This window comes from Topomyia yanbarensis, chromosome 3 (assembly GCF_030247195.1).
Source record: "Topomyia yanbarensis strain Yona2022 chromosome 3, ASM3024719v1, whole genome shotgun sequence".
NCBI lineage: Eukaryota > Metazoa > Arthropoda > Insecta > Diptera > Culicidae > Topomyia > Topomyia yanbarensis.
Window position 1 is genome coordinate 343,054,095 of NC_080672.1, and position 27,154 is coordinate 343,081,248.

The 27,154-nt window shown below is 39.3% G+C and overlaps 1 protein-coding gene across 4 annotated transcripts in view; it reads left to right on the forward strand.

Annotated features, from left to right (window-relative positions):
* LOC131689118 (uncharacterized) overlaps positions 1-27,154 on the forward strand; it is a 244,500-nt gene that overhangs the window by 75,254 nt on the left and 142,092 nt on the right. For all 4 annotated transcript variants that reach the window (XM_058973961.1, XM_058973960.1, XM_058973962.1 and 1 more), the window contains exon 3: positions 6,297-6,697. In XM_058973961.1, coding sequence (XP_058829944.1) covers positions 6,297-6,697 — 401 coding nt within the window. The remainder of the gene's footprint in view (positions 1-6,296; positions 6,698-27,154) is intronic.

Consider the following 27,154-nt stretch of genomic DNA (forward strand, 5'->3'; position numbering starts at 1 on the left):
TTTCTAATCCGTGATTGACCAGAACAAGCGAAATTGCCTAGAGAATCAACGAATGGGACCTGGGAGTAGATATTAAGACATTGCAAAAAAAAAAGTTTGTTTTGAATTCTCAAAGGCCCCCCCTCTCATATTGTGAAAAATGTCAAAGTAAGCTCAGATGCCAAATTTCACATCATTTGGACAACTCTAGACCCCCGCCCACTTCGCTTGAAATTTTTAAAATTGATACTATGGGAAAAATGGAGGAAAAATATATTAAATGCTATAAGTTTTGAAATAGCACCCAGAAAATTACAATTCATACCTTTTTTTTAAAGGGAATAACCTTATTATTTGAATGGAGATATTTCTGTTTCTCGAAAAATACGGGAAAGTGGGGCACTCGGCCATTTTATCTCCAAAATCCACTATTTTCAATAATTTTTCTGCTCCCTGATGCAACTCATACATATTTTGCAGTTTTTCTAATGTGAGAAAATCTCTGAAATCGAACGGTACCTTTGTGACTTTTGTCCAAATATGGGAAGTTGGGGTTATAGGACCTTTTGTCATTCATATTAAATTTTATCATTCTCTATTGCATATATCTCTATTATTCTTCACTCAATTTTAATGATTTTAATTGTTCTGTACCTTGTTGAACGTGGAAAAATCTTAGGAACACAATAAAAAAAATTCGTTACCGGTAAAATTCATAAACATTAAATTTTCTGACATTTGGTCTCGATTTCACATTTATATCATTATATCGCTCATATCAACTCCATTTAATAATAAATTATTATTTAATTTACTACTTTTAGTGTGAAATATTCTTAGAAATCACATGAAAATAGTTTCATTGGGGAAAATAGGGGAAGTTGAGGTATTAGGACAAAAAAATGAAAAAAATGTGATTTGTAGAGTTAATGTCAAAATTTTTTATGTTTCTGAATTTTACCGGTAGCGAATCTATTTTTAATTTATTCCTAAGAATTTTTTACGTTCAACAAGATACATTTTATGAAAATTGATAGAAGAACGCTAGAGATATATTAACGAGAAAATGATAAAATTTAATATGAACGACAAAAGGCTCTATAACCCCATCTTCTCGTATTCGGACAAAGGTCAAAAAGGCTCCGTTCGATCTCTGAGATTTTTTCACATTAGAAAAACTGCAAAATATGTATGAATTGCATCACGGAGCAGAAAAAATATTAAAAATAGGGGATTTTGGGGACAAAATGACCCAGTACCCCACCTTCCCGTATTTTTCGATAAACAAAAATATCTCCATTCAAATACTAAGGTTATTTCCTTTAAAAAGAGGTATAAATTGTAATTCTGAGTACTACTTCAAAGGTTATAGCATTTAATATATTTTTCCTTCATTTTTCCCATAGCATAAATTTTAAAAATTTGAAGCGAGGTGGGCGGGGGTCTAGAATTGTCCAAATGATGTGAAATTTGGCATCTGAGCTTACTTTGACATTTGTCACAATATGAGAGGGGGGGGGGGCTTGAGAATTCAAAAAAACTTTTTTTTGCAATACCCTAGTAGATATACATTCTCAATATGCACGTTTCGAGAGTTCTATACTTTGAAATGTCAATAACGGCACCGGCCATGTCCCGCAGTGGCACGACGAGTGATAGAACCCCAAAAATCAATGTTTTGTAATTCTTTTGCAAATGTTTGTTTTTTTTTTGGATTTAGTGACCCAAAATTAAGTAAAAACCCAATTTTTCGTCATATAAACCAATTTTTATAATTTTGTCACAACTTTGTACGGAGAGGAAGCCACTGTGCGTCCTTAGAGCCATCGGGGAAGGGAAGGAATGCTAGTGTAACAAACGCTGTTATGGCGACCATGTGTACCTCTGCATCTCCACGTTTGCCAAGGGAAGGAGTTTTTGTTAGTTGGATGAGGTAAAGAGTTACACAAATCAGGATTCATCTTGATAAGTGATATGATCTATGATATTCTGAGAAATATTATCATGTGTTTATTGCTCTGGGAAGCCGGCTGCCGAGAATTTATAATAGATTTATCGTTTGTTGAATTAATTTGCAAAAACTCGGTTTGTAAAAGAAACAACTCCATTAAGCGGACAGTCGGGGGTGTTGCCTATGTTTAATTGAATCGGTATGTGAACAAGATATTTCCAAAAACAAAGTAATTTAATAAACAGAGATTAACTCTACTGTCTCGAGACGCTTATTGAAATTGATATGATACTGTATGTAATTAAAAACTTCGCTATACCAATATTATTTATCGTGTATTAACTTTACTATTATGTATTGGTTGCTTTCCCCGTGAACGTTTAAATAATGAGACAAGAAGAACGAAAATAAACTAATTCAATTTAAAACAACAATGTGTCCATAAAATGGAGCAAATGCAAGAAATAAAGAAGGAACTCCTGGTTTAGTCCACTTTGAAGCCAATATTCAAGCTATAATATTTTTATACTCATGAACATGTTTAACATGATACTCAATAATATAATATATGAAAGTACTTAATACAATGAGAACAATTATTATAATTGATTGATGATGAGTTAAAAATAAACCAATGAATATGACAATAATACATTTGTTCTTCGTGCTGATACGAATGCTGCAAATTGGTAACTGATTTTCCGATTCTACTCACGAAATGTCAATTCTCAATCTCCATATACACATGATTACACATTCATCATTCCACTCAGACAAGACCATGCGTATTCCTTGCGCACAATAAATGTCCAGTGGATTAGTTCCCTACTTGGTCAAATAAACACTAAATGAACGAAGAAATTTATTTGCACAGTCCAACGAAATGTCAGCTCGATTGACATCAACTGGCAGATATGTGTTCCCTTTCAATGCCTTAAAATCAAAGAACATGCAGACTGTTTAGTTGTTTGCAATAAAACAAGATCGGAAAGAAATAGTTGCCTAACCGAGGTGATTCAGGTTTAATGATAGCACCCAATAAAAATAAGAGATAAGGTACGCGTACGAAAATAGTGGAAAAAATCAGGTTAAAATTACTTTTCTCTACTCTCTATTTGCGTGTAAAGGGAACCAAACCTATAATTAAATTAGTTATTGAAGAGGCGCTTCGAGTTCCTCTCATCAGAGTCTGTTACTAACTTAGTGACAGGGTTAAGCTAGCGCCGAATTGACGTTAGCTCCAAAAAACGAAAACACTATTTGTGTATCTGAGCGAATTCATAGTCCTGCGTGATGTCCTGCAAGATACACAAATAGTGTTTTCGTTGTTTGGAGCCAACGTCAATCCGGCACTAGCTCATTCCTGTCAATAATGTCGGATTCTCGAAAACTCGAAAACGCCGCTCCAATAACTAATTTTGTCTGTTTTCAGCAACTAAAATTGGTTGTGCTGCTCCATTTAATGCTTGGGAAATTGTTATCTCTTTGTGTCCAAAAATAGTATTTTGTCAGGTGTGTAGTGGCTGTTATCGTTAGAAGTTTAGATGAAGCGAATTGATCAAAACATTTGCGCATTATAATGATTTTTTTATGAACGTGGAAAACAGACAGAGAAAGAATGACCGGAACGGTGAGAATGAAGAAACGGTGAAAATACACCTTTATTGGAAATGCTGAGAAAAGATATGTCCTCAAGCAGGAATCGAACTAGCGATCTCCCAGTCTCTAGTTGGGTGCGTTAACCATTCCGCCATCGAGCACTGTGATATTCCCAACAGTATCGTGATCACCGCAGCAGCCTCCAATACCTCCTAATTGACCCATCGACCCCCAATGTCCCCTATAAGCAGATGGACACCTCTCCCTCTCATCGATCGGGTGAAATCTCTCTCGTTATCTATTTTTAGGTCCAGTGAACTGCGCTCAAGGCTTGAGATATTTATTATCACTATTTGCGCCCTTAGCTAACTCAGTCGCCACCAGACTTTTGGCAGGGGCATGTTGATGTCTGCCCTCAAAGCCTATCGGCAGATGCTATAGTCACTGTTGCATTATTTATTAGTTTGAAGTTGAGCTCCGTTGGCGACGTTTTGTGCTGACCCACAAATCTATTATTTCCTGAAACAATGTGCCCAGAGGGCGAAATACATCGATGGAAAATTTAGTAGAATTAGCACATCAGTTGAAGAATATTTAACTAATTTTTATTCAATGTTGTCATCAAAGACTCCGACTTCCCGTTTGAAAGCATATACATTGAACTCGATCTAACCATATCGGATCTGCTTTCGAATCAAAGATAATCCGCTAATGATTTCGAAAGAACGTACTCATAAATATTCAGCCGTGACAGGTATCTCGAAAGTTCGCCCAGATAACCTCAGAATTGTGATATTCTTTATAAAGCAAGCAAATGATGTTACTGACGACAAGTCGTGTATTAAGGACTTCCACGTCTACATTCCCGCTCACAAAGTTGAGTATGACGTTGTCGTCACCGAACCGAGTTTGTCATGCTTGGATCTACTGAAACACGGTGGTAGCTTTTGTATGGACCCCTTGCTCCAGTGACCAATGATTTTGAATGACAATCGCGGTAGACGGGACAAAATGATGCCTTTTCAAACGCATGTCAGGTTACCTGTGATGGAACTGTCTTGCGTTTATTTACATCTTAGTCGACAAGAATCGTCTACTTGTTCGGATGTTTGCGCAAACGGCCTATTGTAGCAGTAGGGCTCGGAGTGATAAATGCGCCGATATTGATGAGGATGATTCTCGCATCGGGAGTGCTGAAAAGTGTGCATATTGCGGGGAAAGTACATATAACCTAATACCACGCCTTGCTACACTTGCAGAAATACTAAAAAAGAGCTTCGTAACTCACCACCACAAATCATTATGCTCTCTTAGCTCAGGAAGTGTGTGATATTGATGGTAATCATATGGGGATATCTTTTACTGTTCCTAAAAACAATAGGCAGATGAGATTCCTTGCAAAACCTTCAACTTTTCTTTTAAGAGACCGCCAACACCGGCTCGGGGAAGCTCTGGCAGCTTCTGGTCTTAGAAATTTGAGATCAAGGAGTTTCCAATAGTTCCAGAAACACCAGAAATCTCATGTGATATTTCAACCAGATTTAATTTTGTGTAGAGGATTGGTAATTTTGTGATATTGCGGATCTTCTCCCTGCAGGAAACTTCTCGTTGTGCTTTCATATCACTTTCACTTTATCTTTCGTTTGACACAATTAACTCGGAGCCTTGCTTAGTCTATCCAATTAGCTCCCAACGTTCCATTTAGCCACTTCACTCGAAAAATCTTCAGCGATAAATAATCGCAAGTCGTTTAGCTCCTGAATCTTCGAACCATTTAACTAGGATTTTCTGTGAGGCATTTAGATCCGGGCTTTGTCGCAATCTACACGGATAGTCCCCGGCGGTGAACTCATCTTACTCCGACTGAGAGTTCTTCGGCGGCAGAATTTCTCCTGACACCGATAGTCGTTTCCTTGGGCGGTGGTGGGGTTTCTTTCGGCACTGATGTCCGTTTAGTGACCCAGTCAGCCCCGGTGGTGGACCAAGCCTACTCAACGGGCATTCCGGTAGGTGTCGAGGTCTAATGAGACTACAAGGTTGACTTAGAAAACATTAAGAAAAATGGTACCATCCACAAGGTTCAATGAAAATGTAAATCTTGAGTAGTGTATTTGCCGGCTTGATGTTTTTCAATATGGGACTCTTATGCTTTAATGGGCAATGCACCGCTCTCTAAACGTGTTAATTGATTATGAAAAGTCACTTTAAGGCTCCATCCCTTGGTTCTCTAAGTAATTGTCGAGTAAAAACTACGCAATGAACGGTCATCGTTCCCACACCATCAGTCCGTACACGTAAGTTGCATGTCGGTTTTGAATTTAGTGCCAAGCTAGCGGCCCAGTCAACTGTCAGCTCCTGACAAGGAGACTCCGAAACACGAAAAACCCGACATAGATAATAATCACGCTCGTACCTAATCAATTTATTTGCAAGAATATCAAAAATAGGATCAATTAGATTTCAAAGATCACAGTTAACCTATAAATTTTGCATATGCATCATGGGTGACGATTTATGTGCTGCTACTAAATTTGAATTGATTACCCATAAATTTAAGCAAGTTATGAGGGTGATAATAGGGAATGCATAGATTTCAATATTAAACAAATTAAACTTTATGTAAAATCTGCACTCGCCGCAAAAAGACTAAGCACTTTAGCTGATGAACATATCGTGATCTATCATAGCTGTAATACAGAATCCATGACACAGGGCACGCTGATTCATAATCAAATTTCCATCTCTTTTTCTATCCTTTCCAAACCAGAGCCAGTCGACCGTAAAAAAGGCGAAATGGAAATCAACACCCGAGCTATCATCGATGAGGTGTTGCTCCGTCCGCTGCAAGCACTATCGTTAAAGCTATATTTCGAAAGTGATTGCATCGGCGCACCATCGTTGCTCGCGGGAGACGGACATAATGGTCTCCTTAGCTATGATCGATTGGCCATCGATGAGAATCGATGCACGGCCATAGTGCGACGTGTTGCCGAGCTGGTGCAGCGTTTTGGCCGGCAGAGATTCCCGAGCGGTTCCGGCGACCTTGCCCTGCAACGGGAAGCATGGAGGCAGGTCTTGAAATTTTTGTTCCTGCTTCGGGCGATTGGCCCGGGATCGATGATTTACGATGGTGCTGGGAATTCCGTTGCATCGGGGCATCCCCGGGAGGTAAGTGGATGTAGTGCTATTACTGTTTGTTTCGCTTTTCTCTTATTGGATGGTTATTTATGCATATTGATGTGGTGTCTTGCTGAGGTTTGGCTGTAGTGTGCTTGCACTAAATAACAGAGGGGTTTTGGTATTGTAAACAGAGAAAGGAGCCTCTACGGTTAATTAGTTCTACAAACAGGTTAGACCAAATAACCCGTTTTTTTCATTTGGAGTAATTTAGCAAAGATCTATTTTTATACATAGTTCCAACTTCTGGGAGTGAAGCAACTCGATAAAGCTTAAGCGCTTCGTCGCCATTGCAAAAATGATATATTTTATCGGATCTCTAGTGACAGCGGTAACAACAGGAAAAGTGTGGTTAATAAAATAACAATACTACACAAAAGGTTAAACTACATATATAACACCTGTTCGGAGTGTGCACAAATTTTTCACAAAATTCGACCGTTCTCTGATGGTTTATACTTGAAAATAATTTACTTTCTCATAAAAGAGACGCGATGCAATCATTATTAAGAGTATCTTTGGTCACATTGATCATTACTGCCAGTTACGGACACTCCGGAAGAAGCTGGTCAAAATTTCAGTGTACGAAAACCTGCAATGATATAAATCTATTTTTCTAGAAGTGCTTATTTAGACCATTTAATGGTTCATGGTTACATTGCCTTCTTTTGATGATTTCGGAAATGTTGGAATAAATCACTGAAGTTTAGTATACATAATATGGGTTTTAAAAATATTTATATTGGCTATCTTGCTCGGAGTTCTATGGTGAACATAATTCAATACCATTTTTATCTGTAATGTATAAAATATATAATAATTGGATATATGAGAAAGACATTATTCCCACACCAGTAGGTGGATTGTGATAGGTTTTGTAATCTCATGCATCACCTTACCTATCAACGAAATACAATACTATGAAAATTCGAATGAAATAAATACATGTTTCAAATGCAATAGGATCATGCAGTATTCATGGGTAATTTTTCCGGGATTTTTTTTTCCTTTTGTAAGCGACTCGTTGTCGAATGCCATGCATTGTTCGATTATTTCATCTCCTTTTCCTCTGAAATTTTATATGCATCCATTGGAAAATAATACATTATCGTTAGACAAAAGTGTCACCGCTGCGGGACATGGAAGCATGTCGGTCACCACAGATCATTACGCGTTCGCTTTGTTTGGCTGGGGGTGGTGTGTGCTTGGAGGTAGAATTATGGTTTCGTTGATTGCAGTGAGTGACAACAATGTATTAAGCAGGGGGGAACATATTAATGAAACGCAACCGTGTGATCAGAGTTCAATTAATGGGATTTTTCTCAACAAACAAGCTTGGACGTTTCCTCAGAAGTACATAGTCATTAACAGCGCATAAATACAACACCAACATCATTTAATAATATTAACATGCGTTTCATTATTGAAAGGTTATTAAGGTGTTGTATGGAAAAACGGATACTTAACCGCATCAAGCGAGAACAAATCGTTTTTTTTCGCTGCTGTGAAAGCGCGATTATGAGAATCAGTGTTTTTAGGGAATTTCATTTCGTAGCGGAATGTTGAATAGCTTGTTTACAGATGGTTCTAGCCCTAAGATTTTGGAGTAGATGAAGAGAAAATATAGGTTTTAAGATATTTTCTGGCCAATGCTAAAACAACATTTTTGGGAACAGCAAGAATTTGTTTTGAGCATGAGCATGAGCATAAAGTCCGTACAATTCGTAATTGCTACTCCCAGATTGACCAGAACAAGCGTAATTACACAGAAAATCAACGAATAGGGCCTGGGAGTAGCCATCCATTCTCAATGTGCACGTTTCGAGACTTCTATACTTCGAAATGCCAATAACGGTGCCGGCCACGTTCTTACAATCATCGGGGAAGGAAAAGAATATTAGTGTAACGAACGTTGTATCTATGGATCTCCACGTTTCTCGCGGAAAGTAGTTTTTGTTAGAATGTTGGTGCAAGGAGTTACACAAATTTGGATTCCCCTTGATAAGTGATACGATCTATACAACTCTTAGAAGTGTTATCATATTTTTATTGCTCTGGGAAGCCGGTTACCGAGAATTTATGATTGATTTATCGTTTTACATTTCTTATAAAAGAAATGTATAGAATTCGCTCAAACTTTCAAGATTTTTTCCGAGGCCCGGAGGGCCGAGTCTTATATACCAATCGACTCAGCTCGACGATTTGGGACAATGTCTGTGTGTGTGTGTCTGTGTGTGTGTGTATGTAACGGACAAATTCTCATTCGTGTTTCTCAGCAATGGCTGAACCGATCTTATCCAAACCAATTTTAAATGAAAGAACTAAAAAACAGTATGAACGCTATTAATTTGTTTTTGATTCTGATATTTAGTTTCCAAGATATGAATGTTTGAATGCGTAAAAATGGCGTTTTTTGCAGTTTTTTTGGATTATCTGCCGAAATTGACAACATAGATTAACAATTTATATGTTTTTAGACAGCTTTAACGAATACCTTTCGAACAAGCTATAGATTGTTGAAATCGGACTATTATCATAAGAGATATTTAACATTAAATGCGGACGAAAGATTTTTATCATTTCCCATTGCCAGAAATATGACCAAAAACATGTAATCTATTATTAACGCCAAAACGGCTTATTTTAGGTCAATAGTATCTTCGGAGAATTTAATGGAGGTAATATGCCCTTTCTTTTGGTATTGTGCTTTTGCTGATTAATCCCCCTATGAGTGAGATATTTTCACAAATTTTCTTTGAAGTGATTATATCGAAATGATGTCTTCAGCAAATTTGTAGCTCTTACTTTTGCGAATAACTTTACTAAAGACTTTAAATATCTATTTTGAATACTTTAAAAGTTATGGCTTGTTATTTGTTGATTACTCTTTGTCGCCTATTTATTGTTCAATATAGTAATAATCCATTGAAATAAGCTAAACATTATTTCGATAAAACGAATTTTGTATTTCATTTTACTATCTACAACCGCTAGAAATAATCACCGAACACTTCCAAGTTGTCTGGACGGAACTTGTTAACTTATCAGTACAAAAATGTTCATTTGTGCGAACCTTCTGACTGCAATTCTATCTGAAACATATCGGAAAATGAAAAGCGAAATAAATAATTCCGAGCAACGGCGTAGCCAAGAGAAGGTTTTGGGGTTTAACACAATACAACCCCCCCCCCACACCCCCCACCACCACACCCAAAAAAAATTGGATTGAAGTTGAAAATTTATTGATGCAGATCATGAGGACTTTTGATAAATTGTCGGAATGGTTCCTGATATGTAACTGATCTATTGATCTTGTTTTCACAGTTGTCTAATTGCATCAATATCAAATTCCTGCCTGAGAACATTCCAATAGAACATTCCAGAGTTCTGTAATCAATCATAATCCTCAGATTTATTTTCAAATTGATCTCGTTTTTGTAGAGATGTACTGTAATAGGGGTCTTTATTTAATATGAAGCGAAGTTAAAATTGATTTAATGTCTATGAAACATAGAACTGCTCACCAAAAAAATGCATAACTTTCAACATTTGCTAAAAATGTTTTTGCCTTTCTCATTCACTCTAAAATTCGTCAATCTAATCCCGACCCGGAGGGCCGAGTGTCATATGCCAATCGACTGAGTTCGTCGAGATCGGAAAATGTCTGTGTGTATGTTTGACCTCTGTTTCTCAGAGATGGCTGGACCGATTTGCACAAAGTTAGTCTCAAATGAAAGGTACAACCTTCCCATCGGCTGCTATTGAATTTTCTATTGATTGGACTTCCGGCTCCGGAGTTACGAGTTGAAGAGTGCAATCACACAGCAAATTCCCATATAAACTGAAATGAAAAATTTTCAAAATCAAATTTGTATTTTTGATGCCAAATGACTTTAAAATGCATGAAACATTGAGATGTTTGACAAAAATTGACTTTTTTGGACTTTGGTACATTTTTGCCTTTCTCATATAGAATGGTTATGCAATCACTCTAAAAATCGTCAATCATACCGGCCCGGAGGGAGTATGCAGTGAGGGGTTGCTACTTTAAAATTAAAACTAGTTTAAAATTTCTTAACAAGTTGAAAATTTTCGGCAGGACCTGGACCTCCCGGATCTTTCTCCATGATCCGCCGCTGGTTTCAAGCGATGTTTCAGTATCACATAGTATCTCAAGATCGTGGCTGTCGATCCATTGTATGTATGTGTAAATCGTACTGAACATGTAATATTCATTTCCACCATTGTATTGAACATAACCAGCCATGGAATCGTAGTCTGGACAAATGAGAAAAGCACAATTGCACCACTAAGTGGATTAAAACAGGTTTTTATTTTGGGAATGCGTCGAGTTGAGACGAAAACGTAATATGATTAATAACGAGGATAACACTTTCCAAATGTAGAGAGAAATTTATGAAAAAGGTTCTGATCGATTTTGATGAGCATTTGATTTTTGTTGTATGACCAATTATATGTATAAATCAAATGTTTAAAAACAGTAATTTAAGGTCAAGATAGCATCATTTTGAAACCGCCAATTTCGGAGGTTTAGTATCTTCAATGAGTTTTACAAACGTTAAACAGCGCATCATTTGACAAAATAATTTTGACGGTATATCGTCCAAGAAGTATTTATGGTGAATTTTCTCAGGTTAATATTCATGACTACAATAAAGTCTCAACAAATTCGCTAAAGACACGAACTCTGTTACTATTTTCTGAAAAATTAATTCTGCATAATTTTAAAACTTCAAAAATTACGGTTTCGGAATTATGCCGTTTGGGCAGTAAGATCGATTTTTACCAAACCCCCACCAATTGTAAAATTGGTATTGTAAAAAAACGTAAGGGCGATACTTTAATGCTGATAGGTGGGACCGAAAATCGCCAAAGGGGCGATACTATCATTTTGTCAATTTCAATAGCAAACACAAATTTTAATTTAATAATTTCAAATACTTCATGAAGTTTTGGATTTCGATCACTGCATCATGCAATCTAAGATGTAAAAAACACAATAGTTCTTAAATGGGAAATAAAACCAAGACTGGAAATATTCACTGTTGATTTTATTTGAATGGTGTCACTACTAGTATCGCTTTTTTCAAGAAAAAGCGTTGATTTCTTAGTTTTCAGTCGCGTTGGAAATTTGAGTAAAGTATAAACTTCAAATCGATTCAAAAAAAAATTCGATTTTTTTGGCTCAGTACAATATATAACCCCTTTAGGAAAATTCAGTTTTCCCACCACAATTTAGATATTTTATTTATTTATTCCTTCGTCTTTGGCTAATTCTGCCATACAGACTGTTACTTAAAATTATTTAGCATGTACAGTAACAATATATAACAACACAGACAATCGAGCAACAATCAAAGGTAACAATACAGTATTCCAAACAAAATGTCAAGCTTTTCGTGAAATTGTCGGAAACAGAGTCCTAATGGCCATGTTGATGGAGATAGTGCTATTTTTCTTAGCCTTGCGTCAATTCCTACTTTGAATGAAATGAACGGCATTAATAACTTGTCCTTCCATTCAGGTACGAGCTTCTTCACAATTGCAGCATTAGTTCCGAGTGATTCTGCGACCAGAGTAGCAATATCTTTCTCACTCACTGTGTTCTTGACACGCGTAAAGAATAGCCAACAAAGATTTGTAGAATTACTTGACTCCAAAGAACCAGCAACCCTACACCCTTGTTTCAATCGAGTGGACGACATTTGCGGGATTGATTGAGCTAGAGATGAACTTGTTTCCGCCAAAGAAAAACGAGATTCAGCCATTTCGGTAATTGATTCACTCAGTATTCACATCGACAGCAACAGTAGCCGTATGAGCAGGGGTAAATGAAGTAGCGTCGGTGATCGCCTCGCGTTTATCTCGAAAAGCCTGTATCTTGCGAACGCCGTCCATGATCGTCGTACACGGGGTACACATCCACCAGATATTCTTGTACCTGTTGCAGCAGGTGACCTCTGCAGTAGACAGCACAGCACATTCTGCATGATAATTATCCTGACAAAATCCATCACAAGAAATGGTTACCCCTCCAGGCATGATAGGCAAGGCACATTCGCAGCAAAACATCTTCAATCAGCACGACTTTCTCTTGTTCAATACAGCTGGTATGATGAAGAATGACGTTCTTTTGTTTTCGACTGTATAGAAGCGGTAGCACCGAAAGATAGAACAAACGGATAGTTCGTTTAATCGGGTGAAAAATCGCCTTTTTATCTATAATATCACCAGCGATGTAAAATGTACGATCCGAAAACAGTGCACTATAACTGATAAAAGCGAATGGCAGCAAAATACGATATGGAAATCGATCGCGCGACTATTTTCCACGAAAAAGCGAAAGCAGCTCAGCTGACAAACAACCGGTCGGAGGGAATACACACAACTGACTTTTATTAACAGAGCATTAACAATAATTCGTTGGTATGTCTATTTTATGGGCCATTTTTTCGCTTCCCCATTGATTTGGTTTGAGATTTCTAGCACTGATGTTGTCCTATGCTGATTTGAGCGATTCTCTGAGTCCTGCCACTATCCTGTAGTATGTGTTATCAAAAACATCGCGAAGCATCAAGTTCTAAATGTTCTCAAACGATATAATATCCGAAGAGAGTGATAAGAGCTATAAGAAATGTCTCATCACACTGTTAGGTGGATTAAAAGCGTTTTTTTTGCAGCTTCAGCTCTGGACTGCCGATAGTCAGGAGTGTTGCTTATGTTTAACTAAATCAAACGGTATGTGAACGATTTTATTATTTCTTGTTTCTTTAAACTGGCGAAACACGACATTCCAAACCAATACAATACCGTTTCGGTGTCTTGAAACATTTGTCGAAATAGATATGGTAATATCTAATCAATTACCTGAAACGACTAGCTTTGGTTGTCGAATATACAACCGATAACGCTAATTAGTGTAAAAACACTAATTACTAGAACAAAATTCTACACAACAAGTTCAAAAAGAAACTAACTTGTCACCTTTTACATCAACTAAAAGCCAAAATATTTTTATACTCATGAAGAAATAAAACATGACAATAATATGAGAGGCTGAGAGCAAGAGTGGGTTGAAATATTCTGTTAGATCAGAAATGGTATATTTATAACAAGCTCAGGTTAAAGTGGGTCAAATATTAATTAGCGCAAATATGGTTCGACAAAATTATCAGGGCAAAAATGTTTTGCACTACGAAAATAATACATAGGTTCAGAACAGGCGTTCAGAATATTTCTTATTCGCCAGTGCAATTTGAGTAAATTTTTCAATAGCTTCTAAATCGCGAGGTAAGGATCCGTATAGGTTAGCAGACATCGGAAATTGACGATTACCGCCATTTTGAAATCTAAGGTGGCGACTTCCGGTTACTACAAAACAGTGATAACCACCAATATGGGTGTCATTTGAAGGGGTGTAGTCAGCAGACACCTAAAACTGTCGATCAGCGCAATTTTAAAAACTCAAGATGGCGACTTCCGATTATCACAAAATAGTGAGAACCATCATCAATATGGATGTCATTTGAAAATAAATCAGACATCGGAAAGTGACAATTAGCGCCATCTTGAAATCCAAGATGGCGACTTACGTATATCACGAAATTATGAGACCATCATGAATATGGATGTCGTTTGAAAGGGGGTGGTCAGTAGACATCGGAAATTGACGATTAGTGCCACTTTGAAATCCAAGATGGCGACTTCCGGTTACCACAAAAGAGTGACTACCATCAATATGGGTGTCATCTGAAAGGGGGTGGTCAGCAGGCACCGAAAATTGATAATTAGCGCAATTTCGAAATTCAAGATGGCGATTAGCTAAATAAATAACAGTTTTTCCTGTATGTGGGAAAATTTTTCCCAAAAAATCGATGATTTTAACTCTAAAAATTGTATTTCTTATCTACTGAACAAACATTTATCCATATTGAATAAACCGTTATGGTGCGAGAAAAATTAATTACGGGCGATTGAAAATAAAAATTAAGAAAATTGGCAATCATGATGACGAACTGGCTATTTTTGGTAAAATGGCTTTTCTAGATAATGGAGTATAAAATATCAAATTTCCACTGCTCTTGGTGGACGAGGCGCAGTTTGAAGCGCTGTAATTTTCGATCTATTACTCATATTTCGATGAAATTTAGGGAAAATATTCTCAAGGAGTGGCAATTTCAGAAAAAGTATTTTTTTCGATTTTTGTTGTTGAAAAATTAGAAGGTATATGGTCGACCGCAAAATATGATCATCGCCGATTCGAACTAAACGTTGCAGTTGTGTTCGGTTTTATGAAACTCCATGTTTTTTCTAGCAATTGAAATATTTTTAAGCAAGAGCAATTTTTCAAAAGGGCGTAGAGCTATCTGTGTTCATCACGTTCAAAAATTTTTTGTTCAATTAATGTACAGGCTTGTTATTTGCTCACACAATGAGCCACAAAGAGCGAAATACACCGATTAAAAATAGAGCAGCACAAAAACACTGCGATGTGCAGAACAACCGCACAAAGAGAAACTTGAAAACGAAAAAGAGTAGGATCTGTGCACCAAGAGCTGCACAATTTCGTTGAAAGAGTCACCTTGAAGGGCCACTTTTTTGTGCCTCCCCTCACTGGAAAGCAGGTAGGAAGGCGAATCAAACTACAATTCAAGGGTGCTGATTCAAATGGTCCTTAGTGACAAATGTAAACAAACTGAGTTATTTGCAGCGCAGCACGTGATTACAACATAGCTAACGAATACCGAAAACTAGGATTCATTATACCCAGTATTTATCAAAATAACAAGCATTATATAAAAAGTCGCAAAGTTTTCATGATCATATTTTGAAATTTTGCACTTGAGACCTTTTAAATTGAAAGGACCTATGCGTGAAACATTTCAAAACCTCTGCAACTGCTCATAGGCGCCATGCAAAAACGACGCATGATTCATTTCATTCTATGTTTTTCCCACTGCACATAGGTACCTAGTAAAAACGTCCTAAACATCAAAATAAAAGATTATTTTCTTCTGTTCATGCGACTTATTTTCGAAGTTGAATTTAGAAAGTATAATAAATTAATTGATAATTGGAAAGCTTAGTTATTCTAAAATAACATGCCATTCGTTGGTTTCAACCACTTCCAGCCAATGGTTTGTTAATATAAACTAAAGTTTCCCGCAATTTTTTTCTGCAAGACTTCTGTTAAATCCAGTGCAACTATTTACCATAGTAATGAAAAACATTCGTATTCCGGTGCTCATTATGTCGAAAACTTTGAAGATATTCAATATTCGTCGTAAGAGCTACCTTTGCTGAAAAAAGCCTTATGTGCAGCGTCGTATGATTCTTAGGCCCGAAAAAAGACCTATGTGAAAGGTCCTATAATTTTCAAAAGGACGCATCATTTTAAAGCGCTTAAAAACTACATTAGAACTAAACATTTCATGTTTTTAGTATTATTTACCTAAAGAGCATAGTCCATAGACTATATTGGCATAATTGTTTCATCAAAACACATATTTGTTCTCTAATAGGGATTTGTTTTAGGTCCATGAAACTTCAGCCTCGTTTTTCTCAGTTCGAGCTCAATGTCACTTAGGACCTTTTGAATAAGTACTCTTGAATTCAGATAAAGTTTGATCGGAAGAACGTTTTAAAAATCTTTTTTGGTTGCCTTCTCTATTTACGTGCGCGTGGGACAAAGATACACACTAAAGAGCCTCTTTATTTCTACTCTTTGTGGCGTGCAGCCATGGAATAGAATACACGTGTGGAAGCAACACGCATTGGAGTGAAGAGGTTTATTGTGAAAGAGAAGAGCGGTGGTTCGCATGAAAAGTGCAAAGAGCGTTTGTTATTCTTCTCTTTATTTGCTCTGAGGTGCATAACATCCCTGCTAGTGTATTAGAAAAAGCAAAACTGTCTAAGAACGAGTTGTAGGGAATGAATACTTCTGTACGAAAAATGAAATGAAAAAAATGTGGTGCCTTTTTTCACAAAACCAAACATTTAAGTTTAAGATTTTTATTGCAAAAAATATTTTTTTCAAATTGTTTGTGCTTTGTCAACAAAAACCTAAAGAGGCATGAAACATTTTGAATGTGATTGCATGATGGAGAACTGATCGGTAAATTTTTTTTAACGATATCTTTATGTATGTTTTTAAATTTCATACTAATTGACATACAAAACTGTGATTTTTATTACAGATTATGGTTCAAGGATCATTTCAAATCAAAATGCATTTAACAAAAATCTTCCAAAATGCGAGATATTTGGAATTTTGCTCCAACAAAAACAATTATTTAGTGTATTTAGGCCCTTTTAAAAAGTTGTTGGCGTTTTTCCATTCTAATAACTATAAGGTCGTAATAAAACAAAATAATTGTGTTGTTAAAACAAAATTTAAAAAATCTCCAGAACATTTCAGAAAATTTTTGTTATGGGCATTTTGATTTGAAATGGCGTTTAGAATCATATTCAAAAAGAAAATTGTATTTTTTTACATTTTAATGACATTCATTTAGCTAGAGATTACTGGGTAGGGAAAGTTATGAAAATTTAGGGCCATTAGGGCTTCGATCAAAGCAAGCGTAGTGCGCCAGACGCGTGAAATTTTCGCTCCCGTCAAGATTTTTTTAGAATCGGTAAAATTTTGAATGTTAGATTTTTGAACGGTTTCCGGTTTCTCTTAAAGTGGATGTGGCTAACATTGACGTGTTGATCAGGTGCATCGGCGAGAATCTAGGAAGTTTCAGTCATGTAAAAGTTGTCAGTGTCCTCGGGTTTCGAGAAGAATTGCCATGAAAGAGAGTAGCGTTTGTCAGCCGACAGCTCTTCAGGTTCGCGGAGCCCTGGTATTTTTTTGACCATTACTAGGTAGATATACGGATTGATGTGTCAACATCAATTAAACTTTCAAAATATACTAAATACACGTCAGTTCCATGCGCACTTGTTCGTGGTAAGGAATCGAAAGTTTGATTACAATGCTCTGTCATTCTGAAATGGGCCATTGGAACATCGGCAGAGCCCTATTAAATCCCGAAATCAAGTTTTTTGCATGGGGTAACCAGACGCTGCCGGCCAGTGGGATTTAGAAGTTTAAGACACACACATAGTACTCAAGTAAGAGCAAGGATGTGAAGTATACAGATGGGACAACTAGAAGTGGCAGGATCATTAGAAACAGGCTTAATTTTCTACAGGCTTAACTTTTATCTTCTGTTGGTGGGGGTCGAGCTTAGGCAGCATAACTACGAGGGTCTAGAATTGATGCTCTTCCCATACGAGGTCAATCTGGGCGGTAAACTTCAGACTGTGTAATTTACTGAGCCCTTCGGTTCCCTTGTGCAATTTAGTACTACTTCCTCGTTGAGCTTCTGACTTGTTCGTGAACTGCTCGGTCTAGTTCCCGAAGAAGAATCCAGCGTACTCCGACGAAGAGTTTCTCGGCGAGAGAAGGTCGAAAACGAGCCAACCAGTCAGGTGCCGAGGTCAGTTAGGCGACTGGTGGTGTCTCATCGCGGTCTACTCAGTCTAGTTCTCGGCGGTGAATCTTATTTTGTTGCAGTACCACAACTTCTTGAGCCTTTTGGCTTCGTGTTCGGGGCCATTTAGCACCGTAACTCCTTTAAGTCCTTTAGTTGTCTTCTTGTGCCATATAGCACTACTTCCTTTAGGAGCCATTCAGCTCCCCGACGCGAACTACTCGCTCTAGTCTCTGACGATGAACCTGACATACTCCGACAAAGAGTTCCCCTAAAGCCAGTCAGCTAGGTGCCGAGGTCGGTTCGGAGAGTTCCCTGGCGAAAGAAGTTCTCCCAATACCGATTCTTCTTTGGTTTTCGCTATATTTCTACCGGAATAACCGGCGGGGTGCCGTGGTAGGTCAGGGGATTCCGGATGGAGGATGGCGTCTGGTTCGCTGGCGTTTCGACGACCCGTATTCGGTGCTATGTTGCAGTCTTGTCCTCGGCGGTGGATCTAGCAGGGTGATGCAGATGGAGATCATCTCGGCGATAACGCATACTGCCTCCGAAGATATTACGCAATCGCAACTCGTATATTACGCAATCGCAACTCGTACGACCACCAACCAGAACGTCGTGTTCGTCTTTTCGAGGTTCCGCTTGGTTTGCAGCACCGCACCTCAGGCAGGAACCCCATATCGCAGTATCAATGACACTAGATAACAAACTGACTTTTCGTAGGTGTAATCAACGTGGCTGTTAAAGCTCAACCGGTCGTCGATTATCACTCTCAAATGCTTCAGTGCACGCTTCGATGCAACCACGTGCCCTTTGACGGTGATCTGTATTCGCTGAACCGCTTTGCAGTTGCTGACCAACAACACATCCGTCTTGTGGTGAGCTATTTACAGCTTGACCCCGTTCATCCAGCTCTCGATCGCGTCTGTTGTTTCATCATCGTTAGTGACACGTTGTCCGCGAATCGCATGATTTTCACTTTCCTGGGCAGCCGCAGTGTTAAGACCCCATCGTACATCCCGTTCCAAAGAGTTGGACCGAGAATGGAGCCCTGAGGAACGCCCACTGCGACTCGTATTGACTTTTGTCCTTCGTTCGTCTCGTACAGCAGTACTCTACTCTGGAAGTAGCTCTTCAGGATCTGACTCATTCTTCTATGCAGCGCTGCGGCATTGGCCTATACGAGGCTGGATGGCCCGTGACTTCCCTGACTTTAACAGCAACACCAGCTTCTGTACCTTCTACATTTCGGGGAAATTGCCATCATGTAAACACTTCTGCAATAGCGTCCTGAACATGTCCGGATATGCAAGAATCGCAGCTTTCAGCGCCACGTTTGGTATTCCATTCGGACCGAAGGGTTTCCTTGATTTAGTCGCATCGACGCTTCTTTGGACTCGTCGTTAGTCGCTTGCCACTCGGCTGTGTTCGCTCCTTCTTCTTCGCGGTGCGGTGTCGGTGACCAGGTAGTTGGTTTGTGCTTCAGGAATAGATTCTCAACGATTATCTTTAGCATACCCGGGCATTTTTTAGCTGGCGTCGATAGGCCCTCATCTTCGTCATGACGACTTTATACGCGTCTTCCAGGGAATGGTGTTTACCTCTGAGCACAGCTACTTATGACAAACTGGCTTGCTAAGCTTGATCTCCCGTTTTACAGCGTCCCTACCTTCTCGAAACGTGGCTTGCGCTCCTCTCTCACTCTCCGATCATACTCTCTGAGCCCACCTTTTGGCTCTAAGACAAGCAGCGTGTCACGATACCAGGAGCCATTTAGCTCCCCGTTTCGCCGCGATCTACTCGTTGTAGTCCTCGGCGGTAGACCTAGCCTCCACAACGAGCCAACCGGTAGGTGTCAAGGTCTGCCGCCAATTTCGACTACAAGAAAATATTCTCACAAGAGAATTTCATTTAAAATATTAGGTATATTTTTGTTGAAAATATTAAATTTTTATATATGAGGGGGGTTGGGTGACTTCATATTAGTCGAAATAAAAAGGAACAAATGTATTTTTAACTGAATATAGTGTGAATTGTCAAAAGGTGTTACTGGGAAATTTCATTTATATAAAGCTTCTCGATGATTAAAATACACTGAAGGAGTTTTTTTTACGTCTTTAAAATGATAATCGTCAAAAAGGGCATAATTATGTAAATTAATTGTTTATTTTGGAACAAAATTTTTATGAAAGATTGTTGTTAAATTAATTTTGATTTAAAATGATACTTAGAATCATGTTCTGTAACTAAATTGCAGTTTTATATGTCAATTAGTATGAAATTTAAAAACATGTATAAATTTATCGCTAAAAACTTTTTTGCCGATAAGTTTTCCACACGGTGCATTTATTAGAACAATTTTATGCGAAAAAATTCAGCATCTCTGAAACTTCGGAAAATGAAAGAATGGGCTTTCCTCTTTCATTTGAAACTAAGATCAAAATAATCCGTCGGGGGGACCCCGAAGAGCAACTTTTTTTTAAAAGTTTTTTCGTAACAATATAGGTTTTACTACTGGAGATAATTCATATTTCTGGCCCTAGATGGTGCTTTATACATTCGAACAACACTAAAAGTGAGAATTTGATAGAAAATTTAATTTTAATATTAATTGTCTACAAGTTTGTTGACCACTAAAAATTGATCTGAAATCATCCGGAAAAGTTGTGTAAGATGTTTGACAGAGTCAGAAAACTATTTGTGCTTTTGGTGTGTAATCTTTCCCGATAGGTTCGAAGGGACTACCATTAATCGGAAGGTATTGCTTGGTTACAAGGATTTGCTTTCATTTATGTTTTGTTACACGGGTGTTTTAGAAAAAACCAAACGTCGTATAATTTAGGTTATGATCGCTTAAATCAGCTATTATAATTCCGTTTAAGACGCAATGTTGAGACACACCGTTTCTAATTTAACGCAAACCACATTAGTAACTGTCAAAATTAGTGGTTAGTGTGAAATGATTTATTCAAATTTTCTCCGCAAAGCATATTGTGGTAGTTGGATTTTATGGCCATTTCCTATCAATTATGCGAGATATCGTTACTAAATTGATCCTAGATTATGCGATTTGTATTACTTTTGAAAACAAAATATGATTTGAGTACAACAATAACCTTATATACATAGAAGTCCTCGAATATATCCCAAAAAAAATTATCTTGATCCAAAAACTCAAAGTTTTTTGTTCACTGTTTGTCACATTGAGTTAATTTTGAAAACGGATAATCAGCGTTTTTAACCAAGCGTTGCAATGAAATCCGCGAAATATTGCATTGGTGCGTTAAAAGTTTCATTGAGTTTGTTCAAATATAAAGGTTGAAGTTCAGGACAAGTCAATTTTATACGAAGATGCTAACAGAGTAGGAGATTCATGTAAGAATAGTTATCAGTCATCCCTGAGAACAATCGAAAAATTAAAAAGAAGGCATACATAATTGAAAAGGCAGTTTCTGCGGGAGGAATCACTTACCATCATGAAAAAGAATATTAATATCATACTAGTTTGGTCAACACTTATCTAAAACTTCTCATCCCAAAAATATGAATGGTGCCCTGTATCAGGGAATTATTATTTTTAGCTAAAAGATGACTCTCAAATTCCGCTGAATTTACTATTGAACTAAACACAACTATTTGGCAAATAAAAAAAGTGCTTGTGAATTAACAAACCACTAGGTCTTCTGTGAATAGTCGACAATGACTGGGCAGTGCGTAAGCCTCTTGTACCTGAAGGCATAAAATAGACCCCACTTGCGGTCCTTAGCTTCCTGCCCAGTAACTCCTAGCCCTGGCCTCCTCGTCGACTGGGATACGAGTAACCTTAGTGAAGATCGGTTAACCAACCCCGGTGGGAACTTTGGTCGTATGCTGGCAGGGAAGGGGGGGTTACCCTTCTTCGGAAGGTGTAAACCTGTCCTGGTGTCCAGGTGGGACCTTAAGCAGTCCTGGCACAACGGCCCACCGGCGAGACAGGTGGTTGGCGTAGGCCCTATAAGCCGCCCCTTAAAAACCCACATAACGAACAATACAGAAGAGAATACGACCCAGAACAATCGGCAACGACCCAGGCGACGAATAAAGGATCACGATTGGAAACTCGGAACATGGAACTGCAGATCGCTCGGCTTCGCAGGATGTGACAGGATAATCTACGACGAGCTACACCCCCTTCTTCCCTCGCAAAGATATCCACAAAGTCACCTGGAGATCACCGGACCAAGTAACAAAAAATCAAATCGACCACGTTCTAATCGACGGTAGATTCTTCTCGGACATCACAAACGTCCGCACTTATCGCAGTGCGAATATAGATTCGGACCACCACCTGATTCAGTATGCTTACGCTCAAAACTTTCGACAGTGCATAGCTCTCGTCGAAGCCGAACGCCGCGGCTAAACATCGAGCGGCTACAAGATGGCAGAGTGGCTCAAGAATACGCGCAGCAGCTGGAAGTGGCACTACCAACGGAAAAGCAGCTAGGCGCAGTTGCCCTTGAAGATGGCTGGAGAGATATCCGATCCGCCATAGGTAGCACCGCAGCCACTGCACTAGGTACGGTGGGCCCGGACCGAAGAAGCGACTGGTACGACGGTGAATGCGAGCAGTTAGTCGAAGAGAAGAATGCAGCATGGGCGAGAATGCTGCAACACCGCACGAGGGCGAACGAGGCGCGATATAAACAGGCACGGAATAGGCAGAACTCGGTTTTCCGGACCAAAAAGCGTCAGCAGGAAGATTGAGATCGCGAAGCGATGGAGCAGCTGTAGCGCGCTAAAGACACACGGAAATTCTACGAGAAGTTGAATCGCTCGTGCAGGGGCCACGTACCACAGGCCGACATGTGCAGAGATACAAACGGGAATCTTCTCACGGACCAGTGTGAGGTGATCCAGAGGTGGCGGCAGCACTACGAAGAACACCTGAACGGCGATGCAGCAGACGACGAGGATGGCACGGTAACGCACCTGGGAGCACGTGCGGAAGACATTACACTACCGGCTCCGGATCTCCAAGAAATCCAGAAGGAGATTAGCCGGCTCAAAAATAATAAAGCCGCTGGGGTTGACCAAATACCAAGCGAGCTACTAAAACACAGTGGCGAGCCACTGGCTAAAGCGCTGCACTGGGTGATTACCAAGATTTGGGAGGAGGAGATTTTACCGGAGGAGTGGATGGAAGGTGTCGTGTGTCCTATCTACAAAAAGGGCGACAAGCTGGATTGCTGTAATTACCGAGCAATCACCCTGCTGAACGCCGCCTACAAGGTACTCTCCCAAATACTATGCCGTCAACTATCACCAATTGCAAGAGAGTTCGTAGGGCAGTACCAGGCGGGTTTCATGAGCGAACGATCTACCACGGACCAGGTGTTCGCTCTTCGTCAAGTACTGCAGAAATGCCGCGAGTACAATGTGCCCACACATCATTTGTTCATCGACTTCAAAGCCGCATACGACACTATCGATCGAGATCAGCTATGGCAGATTATGCACGAGTACGGATTCCCGGATAAACTGACGCGATTAGTGAAGGCGACGATGGATCGGGTGATGTGCGTAGTACGTGTCTCAGGGACGCTCTCGAGTCCCTTCGAATCACGCAGAGGGTTACGGCAAGGTGATGGTCTCTCGTGTCTGTTATTCAACATCGCGCTGGAAGGTGTAATAAGAAGAGCAGGGATCGACACGAGTGGTACGATTTGCACAAAGTCCGTTCAGCTACTTGGCTTCGCCGATGACGTTGATATTATTGCACGAAACTTTGAGAAGATGGAGGAAGCCTACATCAGACTGAAAAGAGAAGCCAAGCGCGTCGGACTTGCCATCAACACGTCAAAGACAAAGTACATGATAGAAAGAGGTTCACGAGAAGAGAATGAGAACCGCCCGCTTCGAGTTTGCATCGGTGGTGACGAAATCGAGGTGGTTGAAGAGTTCGTGTACTTGGGCTCACTGGTGACCGCCGACAATGATACCAGCAGAGAGATTCGTAGACGCATCGTGGCAGGAAATCGTGCTTACTTTGGCCTCCGCAAGACACTTCGGTCGAACAGAGTTCGCCGTCGTACGAAGTTGACCATCTACAAGACGCTGATTAGACCGGTAGTTCTCTACGGGCACGAGACCTGGACCATGCTCGTGGAGGACCAACGCGCACTTGGTGTCTTCGATTGGAAAGTGCTGCGTACCATCTACGGTGGAGTGCAGATGGAAGACGGCACATGGAGACGGCGAATGAACCATGAGTTGCATCAGCTGTTGGGGGAGCCGCCCATCTGTCATACCGCGAAAATCGGACGACTACGGTGGGCCGGGCACGTAGCCAGAATGTCGGACAATAGCCCAGTGAAAACGGTTCTCAATTGCAATCCGACCGGTACAAGAAGACGTGGCGCGCAGCGAGCACGATGGATCGACCAGGTGGAAGACGATTTGCGGACCCTTCGCAGACTGCGTGGCTGGCGACGCGCGGCCATGGACCGAGTGGAATGGAGGAATCTTTTGTATACGGCACAGGCCACTTCGGCCTTAATCTGTTAATAAATAAATAAAAAAGGTCTTCTGTGAAACTAACTTAGACTTAGAATTCGTTAAAATATTAAACTACATTTCGGGATAATTTCAAATCGATTTTTAGTTGGTAACAAAGTTGTAGACAATTAAATAATCTATCAGATTCTCACTTTTAGTGTTGTTCGAATGTCTAAAGCACCATCTAGGGGCAAAAATATGAACTAGTTCCATTGTAAAATCTATGTTTTCACGAAAAAATACTTCAAAAAAAAGTTGCTCTAGACCCCCCGACGGATTATTTTGATTTTGGTTTCAAATGAAAGGGGAAAGCCCATTCTTTCATATCCTGAAGTTTCAGAGATGCTGAATTTTTTTGCATAGAGTTGTTAAAAAAAGACACCGTGTTCCATGATGCAATCGCATTCAAAATATTTCTTTTCTCTACAGGTTTTTGTTGACAAAATAGAAATATTTAAAAAATGGGCTTTTTTGCAATTTAAATTTTTAACATAAAGTTTGTTTTTGTGGAAAATGACACAACATTTTTTTCAATGCAGAAGTATTCATTACCTGTAACTCGTTCTCAGATAGATTTTGTTGTATAAAATACGATAATCGCACATTTTTTGCCGAATATGCTACATGTAGAAACTTTCACCCCCTTTTAAAAATAGCTCTTAAATCAAAATAATTTTATTGACTGTGGAAGATGTTTAGTCTTCCGTGCCGGTGAAACGTGTAAAGTTTCATCTGAATCGAAGATTTTCGGACGAAACTTCGTGTAAATCCTCCATAGTAAACAATATCATATTAGTGTTACTGCTCGCGTGTACGATAGCAAACGAATGAGCTTCCCTGTATATTTCAATATTCCCGGCATCGCTCCACTGTTTAATATCATATGGGTTTGAATAATAAAAGGTAATAGAATCTTATGGAATACTAATAACAACGTTTACGTCGGATTTTAGGTGTTGGACGTTTTGATAAGTATTACCGAAATACAAACATAACCGTCGTAGTTGTCATTAAGCGTGAAGACAATCTTCTCACAACGGGAATGGTTCTGATGTAGCATATTTCCATGCTTTTTCCTCCGCTAAACCGGAATGCTTTGAAGTAAACAACCGCAACCGTATCGCTTACTTGCTGTGGAATCGTGATTATTGCTTCCAGAACACCCACTTCTGCAATTATTCCCAATGCTGTTTGGGTTTCGTTCTCTAAATGTATGAACATTTAATCAGCTTATATGACAACTAGACTGGAAGGCTGCAGGAACTACAACAGTATCATATTGCATAGACAAGTTCGGTGAAACTGTTACATGAGGTTATGCGAAGTTGAAGGATCCGATTATAGACATACGCGCATTGTCGAAACATTCATACATCACACCCTGGTGGGCATGCACTACTGTAGCATTTTCCGGAGCACGGCAAAACATTACGCTGGACACTTTTTTCGTCGCGTTTTTATCATGCCCGGCTGGTTGAAATGAACTGATTTTCATGCTATGGTCGCATTTCCGCTTCACAAAAAAATGCATCAGAAATTTATGACCGTCTAGCTGGAGAACAAAGCTTCTCTGGATCTGCAAACTTATTGCCGATCTGTATAATATGCCTATATGTAGAGTACAAATATAGGTAGTGAATGTGGAACTGAATCGGATAGTTTCGCCGCTAGCCCGGAAAAGCATCCAACGAATCGTGCCCTTTCAGATTCATCCGGTGCGTTCGGTCAGTTTCCCATCGATGAAACCTTTTGTTTCATTATCCGAATGATTTTTCCTTCTCCCCTTTAGCCGACTTTGCGCAGCAAATTGACTTGTAAAATGCTCGCCCGAGGTGACAATGCACTGGGGAACGATGCGATTAGATGCGCTCAATACACATTTAATCCACAGGAATTCTGCTGGTTTCGTTCCGCACTGCAAGCTAGTTGACATTGTCTACAGAAGAAGGAATGGGATCCATTTTCCCTTACCATCGGTTCTCGTCTGACCTCGTCACCTGCTTCACTCGTGTGTAGAAGTGAGTGTTTCGTTCCACCGAGCGGATTAATATATCAATGCAATGGCATTTCGCGGGGTCTGCTGCGTTGGGTTTTACCATCCAACGAAGCGTTGAATATCGACCATCCCCTTTCTTCGGTATCGGATCTGTACAGATCTCCTGTGCACAATACATTTCGTACTGCTGAAGGATTACACAAATTGACAAAAGCATCTCAAATGACAATTAAATCAGATTAGTGCGAGTGGCGAGAAACAACACTTCATTTAGTCAAGCGGGTATTTTGTGTTGGCTTCGTCAACTGCTGGCGCATTTCACCAATTAACTTTTCATACTAGAACGGAGGACTTTAAGCCGTTTCAAGTGAGTTTGTAGGATTTATTCTAATTTTAATTTCCAACTGCAACTGTTAAACA